Source organism: Chelonoidis abingdonii, chromosome 7, assembly GCF_003597395.2.
Source record: "Chelonoidis abingdonii isolate Lonesome George chromosome 7, CheloAbing_2.0, whole genome shotgun sequence".
In the NCBI taxonomy this organism is placed as follows: Eukaryota; Metazoa; Chordata; order Testudines; family Testudinidae; genus Chelonoidis; species Chelonoidis abingdonii.
Window position 1 is genome coordinate 80497840 of NC_133775.1, and position 23606 is coordinate 80521445.

General features: G+C 38.2%; 1 protein-coding gene across 1 annotated transcript in view; it reads right to left on the bottom strand.

Annotated features, from left to right (window-relative positions):
* Positions 1-23606, bottom strand: part of DOCK2 (dedicator of cytokinesis 2) — a 538858-nt gene that overhangs the window by 468864 nt on the left and 46388 nt on the right. Inside the window, exons 4-10 of the mRNA XM_032803688.2 lie at positions 19808-19863; positions 19330-19426; positions 18023-18171; positions 15528-15663; positions 13079-13233; positions 7940-8021; positions 1569-1704 (exon numbers count right to left, since the gene is read on the bottom strand). Coding sequence (XP_032659579.1) covers positions 1569-1704; positions 7940-8021; positions 13079-13233; positions 15528-15663; positions 18023-18171; positions 19330-19426; positions 19808-19863 — 811 coding nt within the window. The remainder of the gene's footprint in view (positions 1-1568; positions 1705-7939; positions 8022-13078; positions 13234-15527; positions 15664-18022; positions 18172-19329; positions 19427-19807; positions 19864-23606) is intronic.

Consider the following 23606-nt stretch of genomic DNA (forward strand, 5'->3'; position numbering starts at 1 on the left):
TTCCTTTCTCTTACTAGCACAACCTACATTAAAAGCATAAATTGTGCTTTAGGGCAGGTATGCATTTTAGGATACGATTTTCAAAGTTATTAGATAGAAAGATATCATACAATGGAATTTCATCAGTTATTGCTAGCAATGTAAAGTACAATATACAGTTGATCTTTACCAAAAAATTATTCACACTCAGTTGGGGTGCCATACGTTTTACCCTACCCAAGGAGATGAACTTCAATATGAATGGAATTGAAGCTGAAGCCTTTGTTAAAACTTAATAAGCTGAACTCTGTGTGTGTACTGGTTTAGAGAGAGAGAGAGAGAGAGAGAGAAAACACCCTTTTCCAGGTGCTATGATATAATTTTCCATGTAGAAATGGTTTATTTTAATTTTGATTCTCCCATTAACTGTTTCTAATCAACCCAATTGCACTGGAGCTTAGTTTTCCAATATGTAAGTTGTCAGTTGTACAGTTTTCTATTTCATTTTAATATTAGGAGGCCCCCAAAAAATTTCTAATTCTAGTTTTGAAACCTGATGCAGTAGCACCCAGAGAGAATGGACACTTACCCTACAACATTTGCTGTTCTTTGAGTTGTTTTAGTCAGCGTTGATACCACCATAGTTGTGCATGAGCCTCATGGACACAAGGTCAAAAGACTTTTTTCTTTTTTTTTAAATATCAATGAGCATCAGCATGAACTCTCTCTGCGGGCTCTCATATGAAGGCGTAAAGGGCAATACTTCCTCAGTTCCCTTGCTCCAAAAAGCAAGGATGGAGAGCAAGTTGCAGGATCCATACTGACAACATCTCAAAGAACCACAGTTGCTGTAGAGTAAATGTTCCCTGTTCCATGAAGCTGTTTAGGGACACCCAGAACATGGGGCTGTGTTCCAAGCCACCTTGGCTAATAGCCGTTGATGGACTGCAGCTCCATGAATCTTTCTAATTCTTTTTTTAATCCAGTTATACCTTTGGCTTTCATGGAATCCCCTGGCAATGAGTTGCTCAGGTTGACTGTGCATTGTGTGAATAATTTCCTTTTGCTTGTTTTTAAACTTGCTATCTATTAATGTGGACAACATGGGATAGAACACTCGATAAATTGCCATGTTTTGTTCATACCTCTGAAGAATCTGACATCAGCCACTGTTGGGAGGCAGGAAACTAGGCTACATGGACCATTAGTCTGACCCAGTAAGGCCATTCTTATGTTCTTAGATGATATGGTACTCTGCTCATATTAAGCGTAGACAGGATCGTGCTCTTATATTCTGTGAGATGCTGCAAGCTGCACAGCTCAATATACCTGACACATTAGATTCCTGGAGAATTTTTTTCCATCAGTAATTACTACAAATATTTAAATATGCTTTCATTTGCTACATATTTTATTCAGGGGTTTAATCAAAGGCATTCTTCCATTTTAAGGTTCATCTTAATGCTTTTTTTCTCTGCCTTTAAATAATCAAGTTTTTTAATTTTTCATTATAAAAAAAAAGAATAAATGTAAATGGGCTGTGATTAGAAGCAAATGCTGCTAATAATTTTAAACGAAATGGTTGTCACCTGCCACACCAAAAGGCCGTCGCAATCCTTGAGTGCATTTTTTTGTATTGCTATCCTTTAGATCCATTCTTCCAACCCGGACTATTTGACAAATCAAATAAACTTTGTCTCGGTTAAGATCTTTGTTTCCAAGATCCTAAAAATAGATGACAAAAGAGAATTATTAAAATATGACCAATGACATTCTGCAGCAAATAAAATGTCAAGAGACCCCCTAGTTACAATACCAATTGACAAGTACCAGAAAAAAACCCTAAGATATAGGCAGGGAAGGAAAGCTAAATTTTAACATGATCCAAACAAAGTTGACATTTTAAGTGATATGAAAAGGTAAGGAAAGAGAGAGAGAGAAAGGCATTTCCACATGGCAAGAGCTACAGGACAGAGTATCCTGATAGTATACAAAAATCATGAGTATGGGGAAACAGAAGAGGCCAGTGCTAGAGAACTGGAGGGAGATGGAGGAAGGATAAAGGAGAGAACCATCTAGAAGTGTTTACCATCATTAGTACAAACAGGAAATCACCCATCCTAATCTCTACTGCAGTGGTTTTCAAGCTTTCTAGGCTGTGTACTCCTCTCCAAATAAAGTACTCTACCGTATACCTCCATCTGAGATAAGGTCATAATATACCTATGATTAGATTGCAAAGTCTTACTAAATAAATTGCTTTGTTCCCCACTACAGGATTTTTCTCATGCATCCCAGTTTGAAACCCACTAAGCGTCTCCATTAATTCAAAAAGACGCAGTTGTAAAACCCATCAAATGCAGCTGCTAACCCAGCATCCTGAATAATATAACATCCCTGCTAGCCAAAAGTTATGCTACTAACCCTCTTCCTTAAGACCTCTACCCCAAAAGCCCAGACAACTCAAGCCTCCTCAAGTGTCTGAGCAAATAGATGGGCTCTGCAGTGTTCCCTGAAGGTGAGTGAATATGGCTAATTTCAGATCCAGGGGTCTGGGGAGAGTGATCTCAAGTCCCACCCCTTTCATCTAATGAGACTCAGGACTGAGCATCTCCATTGATTCCAGTTGTGGCAATATTACATGGAGGAGAGGCAGTCCCCAGCAGAGAGTCCCCAACACATTTAGGGTTTTCTAGATCAACAGCAACTCAAACTACCAGAAACAATAGACAAACCACCCTGTTCCTGGAGCATTTGGTGTTATGTGCTCAATGATGCATAATAACTAGTCAAATATTTGCACCTTCATCAGTTTGAGTTGATTTAATTTAAGATTTAATTTACAATTACCATAAAGCTAATCTATAGCTTAATTTAATACATGCATTTAAGTAGTCAACTCACAAGGTTGTAAAGAAGTATTTATCATGGTATTTTGGCCTTCATCCAGAGAAACAGCCTGACTGCAGTTTGGGAGTTCAGTCAGAAATGAAACAAAGTTTTGTCGCTTCTGATGAGATTAGCAATCTTTGCAATTTATTCTAATGTTACTGAAAACTAAAAAATTATCCTCACAGCACAGAACTGCAAGTCAGAAAAGTTTCAGAAACCGTGTAGGATAATCATCCAAGAGCTTGAAAGCTCATGCAAACATCCTGAATTTTCAAGACTGGGGATATATTGTGAGGACAGACTCAGTCATTAGATTTCTTGCACTTTCACTTACAACAGGAAAGGAGAGGATACAGTTATTGTTTAGTGGTTGCCTGGTAGCAACTAATATCATTAGGATTGCATAAGATTTGAATGTATATCCTTGTTCCCCTGTGTCTCACACACAGCAAGTTTTCATTAAGTCATTTTCGGTTTGAAAGTTTCATGTTTTTGGTCCATAGCTAACATTTTAAAGCCAAATCTCTTCAGCCATTTTTCAGTTCCACAGAAGTGGGGAAAAAATATCCACTTTCTTTTTTCTTCTCCAAATATGACATCTCTGACTTACCAAACGCTGGATGGAAACTCCACATGTAATCAGTTCCAATTTAGAAGCATATCCAAGACAAGTTTGGAAAAAAAAATTGGGACAGGGAGTTGGGAATGTATACCCAACTGAAAATAAAATCAAGCATAGTCAGAGTCATCTGCAAAGTTTTCTACCTTCCATCACACTGTAATTATCAGAACTTTCTAGTCTAGAAAGCTCTGGAAGCCCAGTCCTTCCCTGAAATCAGAGGTTATTTGCATGAGCAATAATGTCATTTGAATGCAGCAAGATCATTGCCTTAACATCAGAAATAAGGAGAACACTACAAGAATGGAAAAGCTACAGCTCCCATAATTTTAGGAGATCTCAGCCATTCTTTATGCTCTCTAGAGCAAGCTCCATGGCAGCACTGAAATAGTTTAATTTTGGGTCAAACTTTTTCAGTTGTCAATAATTAAGGCTAAGATTTAGCTGGGGTATTTTTAGTAAACATCATGGACAGGTCACAGGCAATAAACAAAAATTCACGTCCTGTGACCTGTCCATGGCATTTTTTATAAATACCCCTACTAAATCTTAGCTACTCCTTAGGCCCTAAGATGTCACTGCTCCAGGGGGACCCCAGGGTGCCAATCACTGGCCCCTGCTCTGGTGGCAAAGGCTGACTGCTCGAGGACAGCTGTGGAAGTCCCGGAGATCCCAGAAAATCATGGCATCCATGACAGACCCGCAGCCTTATCAATAATACATCAGCTTTCATATAAACTGATGTGCTGCTGCCTTTTTTACCCAGCCCCCAGAAAGCTGCCCTCTAGCTTACATTAGCAGAATCTCAAGTCAGAACTCACCATGCCCCCTGGTGATCAGTTAATTAAGTGAAAACTCTGACCCTTCTCCCAGTCAACTAACTTTCACAAGAAGCCAAATTCAGAATCTAACTGGGAACATTTAAATACAATCAGAAAAAGGCAATTTCTTTTCTTCCCCTTCCCTCTTCTTCTTGAAATTAAAAATAGAATTGTATGCAATGTTAAGGCTATGTAATTAAAATAAGTCACAAAATGCTGAAGTACAGCAACATATACTCATCCATGTTGTGCACTATATATATTTCATTGTACTCTTTCAAATAAAGCAGAAATATATTTATCTTAAGTTAATTTAGCTTAACTTTTTCAGTATTTTTAGTTGATTTTGCTTATGCAACTTCATCTTAATAATAGGGCATTCAGGCATTTATTTATATTGCACCATCACAGTGCCCAACACACTTCCAACAAAAGGCCCTTAATGAGATATCACATCACAATATAACTCAGAAAAATGTTGCACAGGGCAATGGTGTGTGCAAGAAAAGAGGAGGAGATATTCCACAGTTCTGTGGAAAATGGTATGTTAAAAATGGGTTTCAAAGAAAGGACAAAAAGGGTATTGAGGTTTCCCTTGACTTCAGTGAGCTTTGGATCAGGCTCCTGTTGTACATGAAATTGAAGACTTTTCCAAATAACGTGCAGACCTGAGAATGAGACGAGACAAAGATCTCCACATATTTTTTTCAGCCATGTCCAGCATTGCTAACGCCAGTGACTCTAAATAAAACAGTGAGGGCAGTTGGCAATCTACTCACCCTAGAGCTAAAGCTGCAAAAGCTCCTGAATCTAAAGATGTTCTTTATTGTAGACAGGGCTAAAGGCATCAGTCAGAGAGGTTATCATAGAGTAAGCAGGGGTATAGTACAAAGAGTCTTAAATATATATGAGAAGGAAGATTTTGCACTGGTTCAACTGAGCTTTTAAGTACATTCATCATCATCACTACCATAACCGCATTGGTCGTTGGGGTACCATCATGAGCAACTGATTGTCTCCATCCCTGACAATTCTGCGTCAGTGCTTGAGTCTCTGCGAAGTCCATTCATGTCCATTCTTTTATGTTGTCAATCCATCTCTTCTTCTGTACCTCTTCTTCTCTTCCCTTGTACTGTCCCTTGGAGCATGATCTTGGAAAAGGCCAGATGATCTTGTTACATGGCCGTACCACTTCAGCTTGCACTTGTTCACAGTTGTCAGGAGGTCTTCATATGACCCAGTGCATTGTGTGATGATGTTGTGGACCTCTTCATTAGTGACTTGGTTGAAGTAGAAGATGCCCAGGGTTTTATGGGCTTCATCTCTACCAACTGTATTTTGTGTTCAAGTTTCTGCCGCACATGCAGAAAAATGGAGATGACCAATGAGTGCAGCAGTTTCAGTCTGGATTTTAGGGAGATGTTCTTATTCCTCCAGAATGGCTTTAGCTTTGCCGCTGCTGCTGTTGTTTACACAGTTCTTGCCAGAATTTCTGCCTTTGATCTTTCATCAGTGAAATACTTGAACTGTTTCACTGTCTCCAGCTCTTGTCCACTAACTGATATGTTTCAGAGTGGTAGCTGTGTTAGTCTGTATCAGCAAAAACAACGAGGAGTCCTTGTGGAATCTTAGAGATGATGAACTGGGTTTTAGCCCACTACAGCTTATGCCCAAATAAATTTGTTAGTCTCTAAGATGTCACAAGGACTCCTCATTGTTTTTGCTGACAGTGATATGTGGATTGATCCTGTCATGTTTGTTTGTCATCAGCTTAGTTTTCTCTGCACTGATTTCCATGCCGTGTTTTGTGGAGTTTTCATCCAATATTTCATAAGGTTGGCAAGTTCATCATTGCTGCCTGCCAGGCCATCAGTGTCATCAGTGAACTGAAGATTTTAGATTGTTAGCCCCCAATGCTGACTGTGCATATATGATCTTCTAGGGCATCAGTCATTATGTGCTCCAAGTAGATGTTGAACAGTGTGGGTGAAAGAAGACAGCCTTGCCGGACTCCAACAGTGGTGCGAAATCACTCTCCTATCGTGCCATTGACGAGAACTGCACTGCTTGCCTTGGCATACAGTTGTTTAATGGTAAGAATAAGCTTACAACCAACATTGTACTTCTTCATGATTGCTCAGAGAGCTTGATGCCATATTCTGTCGAATGCCTTCTTGAAGTCAATAAAGACGTGGTAGATTTCCAGCTGGGGTTCTAAGTACTTCTCACATAGAACATGAAGGTTGAAAATCTGTTCTGTGGTACACCTCTACCTCGATACAATGCTGTCTTTGGGAGCCAAAAAATCTTACTGTGTTATAGGTGAAACCACGTTATATCGAACTTGCTTTGATCCTCTGGAGTGTGCAGCCCCACCGCCCTGGAGCACTGCTTTACTACATTATATCCGAATTTGTGTTATATCGGGTCACATTATATTGAGGTAGAGGTGTACTTCTTCCAGCTTGGAAACTAGCCTGTTCTTCATCAATAATATTCTCCACTTGTGGCTTCAATCTCTTCAATATGACTTTCAACATCACTTTAAGCACATTAGACTCCATTAAAGTTAATCATGGGTACTTAAATGTTTTGATGAGTGAAGCTGGACTTAACCCCAGCTTCAAGTTATGATGCTGAATTAGGGTTTGAGCAGCAGCTCTCTCAATAGACTAGAGACACACTTGGAGGAGACATTATACAGCCTCAAAATTATATGCTTCTAAAAGTAGACAAAAATTTGAAGAAATTCTCTCCTCTCACAACTGCATCATCCATCACTTATTTTCACCTCTGAGTATTTATGGACATTATGTAATTTACACTCTTAACATTACACTGAAAATAATTTACTCATATACGCATGGTTATTATCATTTTTAGTAAGTTCCCATTAACCTTGTAAGGAGAATTTCCAAATATGAAGGACCTTCCAAGATTCCTCAGGTTCATTTGATTAGGGAAACAAAGTCACTATGTTGGTCCCCGGCGTGGTTAGATAATTTTCTCATTAATATTCAGTGACACTGATTTAGTGATGTCTTCATCTCTTTATATATTTATAGTATGAATCACTGGTTACTGTTCTGCAAGATGAATGCCTGATTGATATCTACATCCCCCTGCTTATTATACAACATCTGTCTACAGGTTTAGTAATGAAATTCTACTGGATTTGGATATCTGCCTCAGTAATGGTGTGAACATTAACTTTTGCCAAATAATTTGACAAATCAGAGACATGAATAAATGCCAAAGAGCTTCATCTAAATAATTTATGTCTGTCCCACTATGTCATTCATATATCCTTTTGCTAATCTAACCATAAGCAGAGTGCACAAACATTCTCCACCTTAAAGTTACTACTTGTAATGAGCCAACTTAATTGGACTTGAAGGGAAAATCATTTAAGTAGTAAGACAAGTTAATCAAACATGACATAGCAGGAGATGAACTCAGGACCAAACAGAGTTAGCTGGCAAGTTCTCCTCTCCATTTAATTACTCAGACTAACTTCCTTTCTGAGCTCATTCAAGCCTTCCCGCGAACGTTCTGGGAGTGACCATTAGCAATGAGAATCCTATTTGCAAGTTCAAAATCTAGTCAAATATGCAGAATGTTTACTCACAGTGAACACCACTTTCAGATTGTTGAGCATATCAATCTCCTTTGGAAAACCTTTACTCCCCCATCTCACCAAGTAATTTTCACTGTTTAAAGAGAGAAAGTAATAATTTATTAATATAATTTCACAGAATTCTTCACCATGTGTCATTAAGTACTGTAGTACTGCTTAACACATAGGTGAATACCATACAGTACCACATCTTTAGATTCATAATGCATGATGTGACCATTTCCCCCACTCTTGGCATTGTTCCAGTCACTGAAAGTTTTTTCCTAAGAATGTATCCCAAAGAAAATATTGTGTTGCCATTTTTGCGCCCAAAAACAGGGATCCAAAATCATTTTAAAAAACAAAGCAAAAAAAATCCATTTTTATTTTATCTGAGTAAATATGAAACAATTTTCAGCCCAATATTATCAATTTTTAATATTTTATTTTTGACTATTTGAATGTATAAGCTCAAAACACAGAAGACTTAATTATTTGTCAAAATATGTTGTAGGTTTACGTTCACAAGTCCAGCTCCTGCACACATGCCAAAAAGTAACTAGTTTCTCTCACTTCTTGCAACAATGCATGAATAAAAAACAATTTAGAAGCCCAATCCATCACAGTACATCCACCAACCTCCCAAGATTGCATAAGTGCAGAAGGCCATATGCTTCAGAGCAGATGGAAATATCCAAGGGAAATCATCTCTTATTTGAAAGCCAAAACAAAGAAATGAACTTCATCTTCCATGGAGTAAGTCTACTTCAACAAAGTAATTACGATTACTCTTTTTTTTGCCACCTCAAATTACCTCTTGGAATGAACTACCAAGAGAAGTGGTGAATTCTGGTTAGATTGAAGTCTTCTTCAGATCAGGACTGAATGCCTTTCTGGAAGATAACTTGTTTGACTAAAAAAGCAACAAAGAGTCCTGTGGCACCTTGTAGACTAACAGATCTATTGGAGCATAAGCTGCGTCTGACGAAGTGAGTATTTACCGATGAAAGCTTATGCTCCAATACATCTGTTAGTCTATAAGGTGCTACAGGACTCTTTGTTCCTTTTTACAGATCCAAACTAACATCGCTACCCCTCTGATACTTATTTGACTAAAGTGTATTGGACTCAGTACAAGCTATCTGGGTAAAATTTAATGGCCTGTGAAATACATGAGGTCACACTAGTGAAGTAACGGTTCCTTCTGGCCTTCAACCCTACAAATAGTACAACAGTCCATCAAAATGAAATAAAATATATATCTAAAACCAATTCTCCTTACATCCACACAAAAATCTACCACCAGTTATAGTCTTAATTTTTTAAGGCCAAAAGGGACCATTCGATCATCTTTGTACAACTTCATGAATAATACTAGCAATAGGATTTCTTATCGTTTCTCTTGCATTGAGCCCAGTAACTTGGTTTGGCTAAAACATATCATCCAGAAAAGTATCCAAACCCTGATATGACAATATCAAGAGATGGAGAACCCACCACTTTTCTCAGTAGTGTGACAGTGAGGGTGATTAACCATTGAAATAAAAAATTGTGCCTTATTTCTGACTTGAATTTGTCTATTTTTAACTTTCTGCCATTGGTTCTTGTTATGCTCTTCTCCATTACCTTGGCATTTTTACCTTATTCAGCAAGCAGTAAGTTACTCTGCTAAAGTAAGTCTAATTCTCTTGTTCTCAGAGAGCCAAAATCAACAGCAAAACATAACCACAATTAATGTTTAGTTATTCTTTACTACAGAGTGACTGAATTCAGGATGAATGCTCAAAGACAATTCTTTATAAGACCAAAACACCAGTTCACTTTACTCACATCAATAGTCAATTGAAGCAAATGGCTTGTTGCTTGTCTAAGGTGAGCCGGATTTGGCTTCATCTTTAATACTGAAATCTTATCCAGGATGATTTTTGTTAAAAAATGGCAGTTTAAGAAGAACACAATAAGACTAAAACAGAGAAACCATCACAATGAAAGGAAAATTATGATACATAAATATAATAGAAACTACAAAAAAGGAATTAAATGTAAGATAGATTTAAAAATAAATTCAATACAATAGAATACAGCATGGTAACATTTTGGAAGTAAGCAATTCAACATATATATAGTTGACCTAGATAGCAGTTGTCCTAACAGGAGCACTTTTCAGACTCTTAAATATCACAATGCTACAAGTCTAAATTTCTCTGAGCATTTTATTCCAGGCATAACAACCATTGAGAAGTTAATAGAGTTAAGCCCAACAAAAATATAAGTTAAAAAACACTGCTCGAGTAACACCCATTAAGCACAAAATGTTCACCAAGAAGCATAGCAGCTATTTCATTCAGATAAACCAAAGGAAGAACGAAATAGCAAACTGGTATGTCTCCTCCATGATATGGCTGCATAACAGTAACCTCTGTTAATGCCACCATGATCAACTGAGGTCTAAATTAAAGTGGGAAGGGGTCCACTTCAGAGCAATGTATATAGCTGGCAGGAAGTAAAATCTGAATCTGATCATCATTTTAAGACTCCTTACTCTTATCACAGGCAATTCTGGAAGTATCCCTGATCTATCTTGAACAGAATGCCAAAGGAAGCTACAATTCCTAACTTTGCTGGCCCCTAAAAGTAGTGGACTGACTATGGACACTAGATTTATGATTTATTATAATGATCTATAACCCACTTACAACCCCCTCAGCTTCCTTCCCCGTCCCCCCACAATGAATGGAAGAGTGTTATACGGCCACTTCATCTTGAATGGTCCCTTGAAATATGAATTACCTACTTATGCTAAACAATCTGCTCCACCTTGTATTTAGTTTTGACACTCAGTATGTTTCCCAGACCTGAAAATGAGCTCTGGGTAACTTCAAAAGCTTGTCTGTTTCACCAAACAGAAGTTGTCCAGTACAAGAGATTACTTCACTCACCTTATCTCGCTAATATCCTGGGATTGACATAGCTACAACAACACTGCATACATAATAGAAGCTATTATCTGTTACACACTGTCCACAGAGTAGCACCACACTTATATCAGGTCAAATGGCAATGTGCTCATTTTATTAGCCACAAGCAATCATGTCAAAAAAATATACTGAACAGAAATTTACAAAATATCAATTGGGAAATACATACTCCCTTTGTCCCATTTTTCAAATACAAAGTTTCTATTGTCCTTGTTCCCCCAGAGTTGCATGTCAATGACAGTTACATACATTGGGATATAACCCCTCAGCTACCAATATCTAGCACAAACGTGTGTTTTGGGCGCCTGGCTGATCAGAAATGTTCACCAGTTTATTTAGCTTTAAGAGCTTGACTGGTAGCCATCTATATAACACTAAGAGATAGATTTTGCTCTCAAAACATAAAAATCACGGAAAGAAACTTTAGTGCATTTCTGCAAGAGCTACCCTACAGAAGTAACTAGTTTCTGTCCTTTCATTTTCACGGCCCACAATCCCTTTTCTTCAGGATCTCAGTTTAGTAAATGATACAGCTGAAGTTTGAAGCTTCTTTTACAGAACATTAAGAAAATCACATAAGTGAAAACCTGCCAATCTTGACTGATTCCACCAGCCACTAGTGTAATCCTCACTCAAAGATCTTTCTGCTTTCCTCTGCCAAATGAAAAAATGGCAACGCTACTACCTTGTTCTCCTTGAATTTACCTGGTTGCAATACCTACTAATTTCTGAACAGTGACTAGAGAGAGATCGTCCTATGACTGCAGTTTATTATACTTAAAATAATAATTTCAGTGCTGCTTTGTTCTCCTCTCAGTCCCCATTTGCTTGTTTTCACCTCCTGTTGCCTCATGTGCCTGGTTGGTGAGCTATTTGGCATTAGAGGCTGTCTTCTTTATTACATGTGTTTACAGCGCCTAGCACAGAGGGGCCTACAGGTGCTATCCCATTAGCAACAACCACCATCTTCCCACCTTCTCTGTAGCAGCAGAAGGCCTTGCCCAGAAGGCACCACTACAAAGCCACAAAGGCCAAGATCTCAAGGACAAAGAGCTGGAACTCTACTGGGTTCCCCTGCACCAGATTCCAGCATTTAGGGATTTGCCCCTTTTCAATTTTACCCATTGTTTGCTGTCTTCCCATTTGGAAAGGAGAAAGTCTCCTTATGCAGGTTTACAGCAAGTTACTAGTTTTGTCAAACTTCTTCCCAAAAGCATACAAATCGTCAAAGAATGAATCCAATACAGCAAATCTGAGAATTTGTCAGATTAAGTTTATAATCCAAATATAAGAATTGCTCAATAGAAAGGGTGTATGTGTGTATGTCTTATGTATGCATTCTACTGCTCCAGTCCTAATCCTGAAATCCAGTATTGTTTGACTATCCTATATGGTCCAACATATAAACATAATCCCCTGCTTTTCCCATCTATAGAATTTCTTCCATACTAATCACCTAGGCACTGGTAGTCAAGATGATGGAAACTCTCATAATCAAACACATTTTAGCTGCTGATGGTCAGATGTCTGTATTCTCCATTGCCTGTTGTAAAAAGTTCTATTTTGGCAATGAGGCAAAGGAACATTTTTCACAGCAGTGAATCTCTGTAGCTGCCTTGAGGTTGTCTGCCGACCAGCGATAACAGTGACCTTAACTTTTATTTTTTCTACAGATTTTAACAATCAGCTCAGCTTCTGCCCAAATGTGTTACTGTTTTGATTGAGTGGTTAAGACTGGACTTAGACCAGTCATACAGAACTCACAAAATTTGATGCCTCACTTGCTATACTGACTGCAAGTTGTTCAGTCTTCGTTTGGAATGAACTAACTCTAAACAAACTGCCTTAACATTTCATTCATCTTTGCTTAAGAAATTCTACACAATGCAGAAATCAGTCAGCTTTGAAGCAACATCAGCAGTCACTTAAGATTTCAGAGCACACTCAAGCCAAGACAATCTGGTCCATTTGCCCTCAATATAATTTATTTGTTTGCTATTACACAATACTCCAGCCTAGCATCACTAGATTCCAGCAGTGCATGTGGTTTTTCCTTTTAAAAACTTTCTTGTACAATTTTGCCCTTTGTGTGTGCACTGGCCATTACACTCCCTCTCCAGTTTGATCAACTCTCTTTACTATTCGTTCTCCAGGGGAAAATAATATAGCCTACCTTATAATTGTATGTTTCTGGGGATCATATAATGACATGAAGAGTTCTGCATCCTCTCCTATTCGGCATACAAAGTTTCTTACAAAGACGTAAAGGCTGTAGGTGGGGGATGAGGAGATGCGGGAGTACGTTCCATAGTCCGGCTGATCCTTTGACTACACACAGAAGGAGGAAAATTATTAATTAGACCAAACTAATTTGAATGCCAGGAAGACCTGCACTTATTGCTCTATACTCAAGGTTCATCTGAAAATGGCCCAGTTCTGCTCTCAATTTAAGCAACACAGTAGGGTAGAATTTAGCCTAAAACATTTATCACATTTTGCAGTCTTTTCTAGCACCTAACCACTGCTCCAAATGTTCCTAAGATGCTGGATGGTGCATAAGAAGTTCACACACATACACAGCCTGTATGAACAAGGTGATGAGCAGCAAATCTGTTCCTGGACTGTCCTTAAAGTAAGTATATATATGACCCTCTGATATTTTAATCAGTGTTTGCACCTGGCATCACTACATGTTTAAAGAAAGAATACAATACAATTCTCTAGGAGTGACTCAGTTTAGCAGGGATTTAATCTGTCTTCTATCATTTAGTGATGACCCTTCCATATTTGGGAAGCATCGTTTGTTCAACTGAGCTTCTGACTGACAACAAGGCATGTGGTGTTAAATACTAATTTATGATACATTATTCACAGTAGTCATGATTTGAAGATTTCATAATGCACTCAAACATCTTTTTCTTCTTTAACATATGCCTCATTTTATTTACATTGTGATTAATAAGCAAAAAAAGCCCAAACCTTACATCACTTGATAGTTCTCAGGATACATTTAATATTTATAAAGACAATGAAGTGTAACCATGTGAACCATGTTTTAAAATGTGACTTCAAATTATTTGTGTGCTCTGATCATTTAGACCTCGACACCATCAGCAAGCATACCAAGAGTTGTTAAATTTACCAACTTCCTCTCTCATATGCATTAAACCTTTTGGCTCAGTCAGACCAACTAACTGGCAGTAGCTTATATCTAATGGCCAGTATTTTCAAGCCTTGGGACCTAAATAAAGCTCCTAAATCCCAGGTAAGTGGCCAAAATTTAATAGGAGCAGCAACTGAAAAACACATTGCATATTGGAAAACATAATCCCAACTATACATATAAAATGATGGGGTCGAAATTAGCTGTTACCACTCAAGAAAGATATGAGAGTCATTGTGGATAGTTCTCTGAAAATATCCACTCAATGTGCGTGGCAGTCAAAAAAGCAAACAGAATGTTGGGAATCATTAAAAAAGTGATATATAATAAGACAGAAAATATTATATTGCCTCTATATAAATCCATGATACGCCCATATCTTCAATACTGCATGCAGATGTGGTCGTCCCATCTCAGAAAAAAGATATATTGGACTTGGAAAAGGTTCAGAAAAGGGCAACATAAATTATTAGGGGTATGGAATGACTGCCATATGAAGAGAGATTAATAATACTGGGGCTTTTCAGTTTGGAAAAGAGACAACGAAGGGGGAATATGATAGAGGTCTATAAAAATATGACAGGTTTGGAGAAAGTAAATAAGAAAGTGTTATTTACTCCTTTTCATAACACAAGGACTAGGGGCCACCAAATGCAATTAATAGGTAGCAGGTTTAAAACAAACAAAAGGAAGTATTTTTTCACACAATGCACAGCCAACCTGTGGAACTCCTTGCCAGAGGATGTTGTAAAGGCCAAGACTCTAACAGCGTTCAAAAAGAACTAGATAAATTCATAGAGGATAGATCCATCGATGGCTATTAGTCAGGATGGGCAGGGATGATGTCCTTAGCCTCTGTTTGCCAGAAGCTGGGAATGGGTGACAGGGAACGGATCACTTGATGATTACCTGTTCTGTTCATTCCCTCTGGGGCACCTGGCATTGGCCACTGTTGGAAGACAGAATACTGAGCTAGATGGACCTTTGGTCTGACCTGGTGACCATTCTTATGTTCTAATTCTACAAGCCAGTAGTTGTGGAAGTCAGACCACATCGGAGCCTTGCCATTTATTTGAGAATCTTATTTTAGGAACTGAGTTTTGACATCTTGGCCCATGTATTTAATCCAGTTCCAGTCACTAACACTCAAGTCTATTCTTCAGTTGTTGGGTTAGACCAACAGTTGCACTTTTTCATCTTATTCAATGCATGGAGAAACTTGCTGAAGTCACTGTTAGGCAAATTTTGACAGTCTAGTAAAACAAAGTAAATATTGACAACTGAGGTGACATGTTCCATATTTATCAACTAGGGATCAGAAACTGCTCCTTTAAATCAGTGGCAAAACTCCCATTGGTTTTACTGGGAGAAGGATCAAGTTTAAACAAACAGATAACACCCTGTAAACTGAATTAACACTTTCTGAAAGGAAAGGGCAATTTTAGCAAATTGTTCATACCATTTCTTCTTTAATCCGCTCTGTAATTTTATTAGTAGCTTCTTCATGTGCATGAAATAGGCTAATGACGCTGGTTTTATCTGGATCCAAGATATTTCCATCTTCATCTCTAACTATTAGATCTAGCTCAAGTATCCTGTGGAGATTAAAAAAGAAGCACTCCATAAAACATGATAATTTTCTTCTAGAACAAATTATATTCAACTGACGGTCTTTGAAATTGGATTCATAATAAGCTGCTTCGAATGTTGAAGCAGTCAGTGCAGTCTAATAAAACAAGGAGAAAATATATAATTTAAGTAATACATCTGATGACACTATTTTGTTGAAGATACTTATCAAGAAAAAAAAAGAAACATCTTTCCCCACAATTTTTTTTCAAGCTTCGGTTTTCCCTTTATAGACCCATATTAGGGTTTTATACTGCCACCTAGCCCTATAGTATCCAAGTGCCTATCGTGTAAAATTGACCAACAGCCAAACCACTGGTAGACTTCATGAAGTCCTTATTAGGGTATAAACCTTCCCCAGTAGAGTGATTAAGTATCTCTGTCTGTCCTCTCCAATTTCATGTCACCCTGTTCCACCCTCTTGGTGTGCTCCATTTGGCTTCAGCCCTTTCTGCCAAATTCCATTCCTCTGCCAAACATTTCCCACCCTGTCCATTCTCTTTGGCTCTTCCACAATAGTCTTGGGACTCTCCTCCTCCTCTCCAGATCCCTTACCCACTGATTCTCCCCTCCACCAGACTGTCTCTCTCTTTTTCTACTCAGGGTCTCACTCTCTCAAGACTCCACATACCTCACCATAGAGTGTGTCTTCCATGTACTGAAGTCTGCCCCATTCCTGTTTCTAGCTTGTTCTTAGAGCCCTGCTCTCCTTGGAACAAACACAGTCTGTGTCCCAGCACTTTCCTTCTGGCACCCCAGCAACTCCCCAGGTGACCCATTCTGCCCCAGCGCCTCCTCACTCCTCTTGTGTGCCATCAACAATTCCCCACTGCCCTCCTCAGACTGACACCCTCCACCCCCAACACCTGAGCCTCCCCCAGGGCCAACAGATTTAAATTAAAGCTGTTAATTATCAATTGTCATCGTGATTTCAATCAGCAAGCAGGAACCCTGATTTAAATTATTGATTTTAATCAACTTTTGCATTTGTACTTTTTAGTTCTTTTTCTAAGGAAAGGTTCATTCTCATTAGTTGGGAATCATTGAAACATATTATCTGTAGCTAATGACAGTCTTTACACTACATTTGATACTTCTTTTTGCTAACCAGGACAACACACTATATCTATGCACATTTATTTAGGTAATTGTATAGCTTACCTTATTTTATTCAAGAGCTTTTTTTTTTTTTACATTTTTATTATGTTAAACAATGGTGAATGGTGTATTTCTTATTTACTAAATGATTTAATTTCTTCCTTGTGATTTGTGTTAAGCTCTATTTGGATGAAAATGTGAATTCAATTAAAATGTAAAAAACATTTTTAAATGTTAAGTAAAACTATCATAAGACTGCTAGATAGTTTAGTAACTTTTTCATAAACATGTTTTTCATTTTAAAAATGATTACACAAAGGAATTATTACCTTGAGTTAATGAATTGAACTCGGTGTCTGGTCACCATGTCCTTCAAGATTTTAAAACCATTAGATATCATCCTCTCACACCTAGTATTTATTCATATATTGTAAGAGGAAAACAAGCTTTCCTACTTTTTCAGCTTCCAGCTGGTTTCTTAACTTTGAATGAACAAGTCATTGACTTGAACTAGCCAAATAGACTGAAAAGAAGAAAATATTTTCTCTGCACCTGCATCATGTTTCCGTTGAGTTTACAGATATTAGAGGATTTGAAGCTGGAGCGAGGGCGGGGTCTTAAGAGTTCCATTTAATAATTCAGTTAATGTCAACATAAAACACTACCATCTATTTTGACAAAAGCAACTGAAAGATATCAACTGAAAAAAAAACAAACTTTCCTTTGAATTAAATCAGAGCTCAAGAAATACATTTCTGAAAATGTCTGATTCATACATTAATTACTCATGCTTTATACTTTTGTACTTTTCTGTAGTTTACTCAAGCCTTGTGAATGCACAATTTGCCTTCAGGGATCATTAAACCCATTATTCATCAATTTGCAACCTTTGTTATGCAACACTGTACCTCAGATGATTCAGCTCCATGTAAACTCCCCAAACTAAAATGTTCAGACCTAAGTGGAAAACTGCTGAATATGTTTATATTAAGAGTGATACCCACGTAAGCTCGTGGGTAGACTCAGCAGAAACATGGTACAGTGGTAACCAGCAGTGTCTGAATCAGAACAGGTGTCTCACTCCATAAATGAAAACAAGCTACCATGAGCAAAGCAAACCAGCTCTTTCCCTACATAATACAGCTTTCCCCCATCTGAACCAGAGGGAAATTTAATCCCTGATTCTGTTGGTACAATCGCTGTAGGCTAGCACAAGAAAAAACGTACTTGTTGCCATAGTCAATTTTGGAGGTGACTTTCTGTTTGAGTTCTTTCAGTTCATCTTTGGGCAGTGTTCCCGACAGAAGTTGTGACCTCCACTCCATCAGGTCGTACATCATAGATTGCACTTGCTGGAACCGCTCTTTTTTGTTTGCCTGAAATACAAAATGTTCACATTTAGGGCTTGGTTTCATTTCAGCTTCCTACATTGTCCTTCATTGTATACTAGGCATTCAATTCAAAATAGTTTAACCTCTACATTGCTATGGGTTCAAAACCCGGGGATGGTAATTATATGACTGGATGGAGGTTGGAAGTAGTTTTGTATTGTGCATTTTACAGTGTTATTTAAAGGGTACTAATTCTGCAGGAGAAGAAAGCCCCAGCTAGAGAATAAAGGAGGTGATATTACATCTGTATACCGCACTGGTTAGACCAATATCAAAATACTGCATACAGTTCTGGTGTCCATCTTTATTTAAAAGTGCAAAACTGGAGAGGGGGCAAAGAAGAGCCACAAAAATTATTCAAAGACTGCACACAATGCCCTACGCTGAGCAATTTAATCTGTTTAGTTTACCAAAAAGGAGATTAATCGAGTCTCCTGCCAAAGTCCAAGTACCATCACTGGGGCAGAGGGAAAAACACTGAATGCAAAAAAGGGCTCTTCAATATAACAAAGAAGCATAACAAGAATGAATTGTTGGCAAGGTGGAGACTGGTTGTCTTTCTGGAGGATATTCGGAAGAGAGTCTTAAATCGAGGTCTCACAAATCGAAAATGAGTGTCCTAAAAAATTGGCTATTCTGATATCTCCCCATGTCTGCAAAAGCTCCACCCTGGCCCAGAGAAACCTTCACAACAAACAAGTGTCAGTTTTGACAATTTGCCATTTTCAGACGAAAAAAAGTTTATTGCACATTTCCTGATCTACCTGCGTCCTCCTCCTTGAAGCGCACATACTGCACAGGTCAAATATATTATGCAAAATGAGCCAGACACAGGAGACTAATTATCTAAAAGCATGAAGTTCAACTACTTCTAAGCAACAGTTATAAGCCATGTCATTTATTTTAATACTACTGAAGAACAATGTAGTGACCCAAATACTCAGATGAAGAGATCATTTCTTAATTAAATCTTCTCTCAAATCCCATCTTGTATTCCAGAAATAAAACAAAGGCAATTACAATGACAGCTTGATACATATAAATAAGCCTATTTAACATGCATAATGTAGCATCCCTGGATACCAAGCATTTTTCTCACCAATCTTCCATCTAATTTTAGTCATGGCAAAAACTTCTCCTCACCACATAGAGTTGTTTCCAAATGCTTCCCCATTCCCATAATGTAGTGGTAACTTCTTGCACCAATGGAATTTCAGCAGGTACTATGTTCTCTGTATTTCTAAGGAGACGGGAAAAAGTGACAAATTAACATGACTAAAACCTAACAACCAACTGTGAAGTATTTGTCACTTAATGTCCTAGAACTTAGTTCTTAGAAAGTGATGATCCATCCATTAGGAAGGTAAAATGACAATTAATACCTACATTCTCTGTCTCCTTAGCTTGTATAGTTAAAACTAATCAGATATTTTTATTCCTTTTTAATGAGGTTGCAAGTCTGTTCACAATTCAGTTATTCCATTCCCACTTCCCAATTAATAAAAGTCCAGCATAAACGGAAGAGTTATATACCAAGTAGATATCTACTTTCATTTTAGATAGAAGCAGTCTAAAATTCATTAACATCGATTAACCAAATGCAACAATGATAATGAAATACCTTTTCTTTTCAACAGTAACTTCTTTGATGTGAATAAAAGATTTAGGAAATATTCCCTATTGGAAACAAAACCAAAAACACATATTTGTCATTCTACTCCAATGTTTCTTAAAACAATAAATTCAAGTTATTCCAAAACATTAAACCATGCCATTACCATAGTGATTTTCCCTGTTTATTAACCATAGAAAGTAGATCATAAATGTGTCTTGAATTCCTCCACCTAGGCAACCAAATCTTGGGGTTTGGTCCAAAGTTATTTATATTTCAAACACACACCTGGTGGTACTTTTGTTGCCACCTCTCTCTTTTTGCAACAATAAGATAAAATAGACCCCTTAAATACACACATAATGGTAATGTACTATAAATGGACATTTTCCCTTTATACATCAATTCTGCTGCTCCTTAAGACAGTTGTTTGCAATTTTTACTGTGCCCAAAAAGGCTTCCTACTGCAAAACACTAAGTATCTGTAGTCACCCCTCCTGCCCAAGACACTCACAAGGCTTCTAGGAAGTAAACAAGTAATTATTTATAGGAACTTTGATAAATATTGTTTGGTTACAACTGGATATTTGTAAGAGATTATAAGTTTGATTGATAAAAGTAATGGTGCTGAAGTGAAGACCTAGATTTCTGAAAGTCAACTGACTTGGTACTGCACAACATTTTGATTCAGCTAGAATGATACACTTTGAGACCGGTCAGTTAGCCAGTGTTCAATCCATTACATGTGTCATGTTAATTTTTCTAATTGTAAACCAAGGTGGGCAGAGACACAATACCATATTCTAGGTGTCCCTAAACTTCCAGCTACTGGAAGTTGGGACTGGATGACAAGAGACGGATCACTCAAAATTCCACTCTTCTGTTCATTTCCTCTGCAGGATCTAGCACTGGCCCTTGTGAGAGACTGGATACTGGGCTAGATTGACCATTGGTCTTACCCAGAATAGCCTTTCTTAAAAGGGGAATCATTACAAGCTGGTATGTTTTGGGAAGGGATCCTGAAGGGATTGCTTCTTGGTCCTACACTATTTAACCTTTTCATCAGTGACCTGGAAGAAAAAGCAAATTACTGATAAAGCTTGCAGGTGACAAAGATTGGGAGAGTGGTAAATAATGAAGAGTCACTGACACAGAGTAATCTGAATCACTTGGTAAGCAGGGCTCCAGCAACGTGCATTAAGACCAACAGATGTAAAAAGTCAGACCCTAGGAACAAAGAAAATAGGTCATCCTTACAAGACTTTATCCTAGGACACACTGACTTTGAAAAAGACTTGGCTCTCATGATGGATAATCAACTCAACACAAGCTCCCAGTACAATGCTGTGGCCACAAGAGAGCTAATGCGATCCTTGGATGTATGAACACAGACATCCCAACTAGGAATAGGAAGGCTATATTATCTCTGTGTTTGGCACTGGTGCAACTGCTACTGGAATCACGTGTCCAGATCTAGAGTCCACAATTCAGGAAGGATGTTGATATGAACATCAAGATTGGATTAATTCTATAAAATATGCTCTGGTTCAGGCAAGTCCTGTAGCTCACGTTATACAAGCAGTCAAACTAGATGATCAGAATGATCCCTTCAGTATTTAAAATGTATCTGTAAACATGATCTGGACAAGATCAATAACATTAGTGGTCTGAGGGAAACAGACGATAGAAATAGTAGAGTATGTATCAACACTTCCATTGAAGTCAAGGAGCAACAGTCTAAAGGGAAGATGATGATTTAGTGGATCCAATCACCTCTGCCCAATAAATGGCTTTTGTGACAATAGCGTGTCCCTACCACCCTACAAAACATTGAGCTCACAGTATGGGGCTACGGCTGTGAGGAGCCTGCAGGGTTTCTTGAATGAAACTGAAAGAGCGTGTCCCTTCCTTACACTTTATGGATAAAGGAAGCCATTTAATCTGAGCATATGCCTTCTACATCCACAACCAGATGTGCCCGCAAACAACTGAGATTTCAGTAATGCCTAGCAAGGTGCCAGGCACATGTTCTAGCAAGGGATTTTTCTCAAAAAACAGGTTTGATTTTCTTATCGCTAATTGACCTCTGCAGACAACTGCTGAGCAGGTAAGGTTAGTTCATGTGATACATTGTGGCACTGCAGCAACAGAGTTCTTGCATGTTATCCTCAAGGAAACTTTGACTCTCTCAATTTGGTCTTTCGAGGAAGAAATCTCCCTCACGCTAGCAAGCAAAGCTGCTGATATGCCTAGATATGGTAACAGAGCTAGGATTTCTTTGGACTTGAAGGGATTAGAGCCAGCACATCATCTGTGACTGACTGACACATCAAATGTAGCATAATATGTTCCCGAGGTTAAGCCTTTCGGACTTTCCTGGGAACACCCTTTAATTTCAAATGGCTCTCGCTCTAGATTTCAACTTGGAGATTTGCTAAATTTTTTAAATCTCTGGAACATATTTGGCTAGATTTGATGTGTCAATCAAAGATGATGTGCTGGCTTTCTATATCACAGCTCTCTAGCCCAGTGATTGGCTCAAACTGGAAACTGAAGTTGTTACCCTCCTGATTGTCATACTACACATGTCGAGTAATGGAATCTCATCTGCTGCCTCTTCTGCAGGGTACATCCTGACAGTTCACCTCCTTTTTGAAGGAGGTGGAGGATGAACACATTCATCAGTGTTTCTTGGCCCCTTTGTTTCATTGGGAAGGTCTCATAATACTATGTAGGGGAGTCTCCAGCACACTTAACTTTGCAGGTTTCTGAATTAACAAAGTAGGTTACATACAAAAATCTACATTAAAGAAAGTTGAGATCTCAGTTTCAAATATTAGCAAGTGCCAGCATTAAGTTTGCTCATGCAAGCTCAGTTAGGCATCTCTACACATATATATCTTCTGATAAATTGCCCCCTCCCATCAGATAGCAAGTCTGTGGCAGTGTGTAATGTACTGTTCAATATCCACCCAACTTAATGAATATTAATTTTAATATGCACATTTTGGTGAATTAGTTGCACAACATTTGGTAGAAAGACAACCATATACAATTCCTTTGGGGTATAATGCTCAACACAAGAGAGTACAAAGAATGGAGAGAGTGAAAAACCTTGCAAATTGTTTAAGAAACTTTATTGGCACAATTCAGAATATTTTATGCAAATAGTTCAAGTGCATCTGGATGAAAATTTTCACTGACCCAAATTTCAAAAAGGGTAAGGATGAGTAAGTGGCTAGTTCTGGTCTATATTTTAAAAGCAAGATTTTCAGGTTCACTTTAGTCTGTTAAGTCATTATCACCATGAAGGACCAATTGTAACAGCAACTCCTGAGGCAGGAGAAGCTTCAAAAAGGGAGCAGCTCAAATGTCAGGAGGGTGAGGGGATGGGGAGAAAGAGGAGTGACTCTGCTTCCTCACCTTGATCCAGACAACACACATGCAGACAGCAACCTATTCTCTTCAAGAAGATTCTGCTGATGTGCTGCTACAGCACCAGCAGGCACCACCTCCTGCTCTTGATACAGTACCTGAGCATTGGAGGGCCCTCCATAGTACCTGCAACAGCTAGTAATAGCAGCAGGGGAGTCAGGTGCCTTGCACGTCTACTATTAGCATTATTGTTTTTAGTGCTCAGATGGTACCATGAAGAACATGAATAAATAGATTCTACATATTTATAAAGAAAACATCATTTGCACTGATACCATAACTGATATAGCAGCAAAGAATCCTGTGGCACCTTATAGACTAACAGACGTTTTGGAGCATGAGCTTTCGTGGGTGAATACCCACTTCGTCAGAT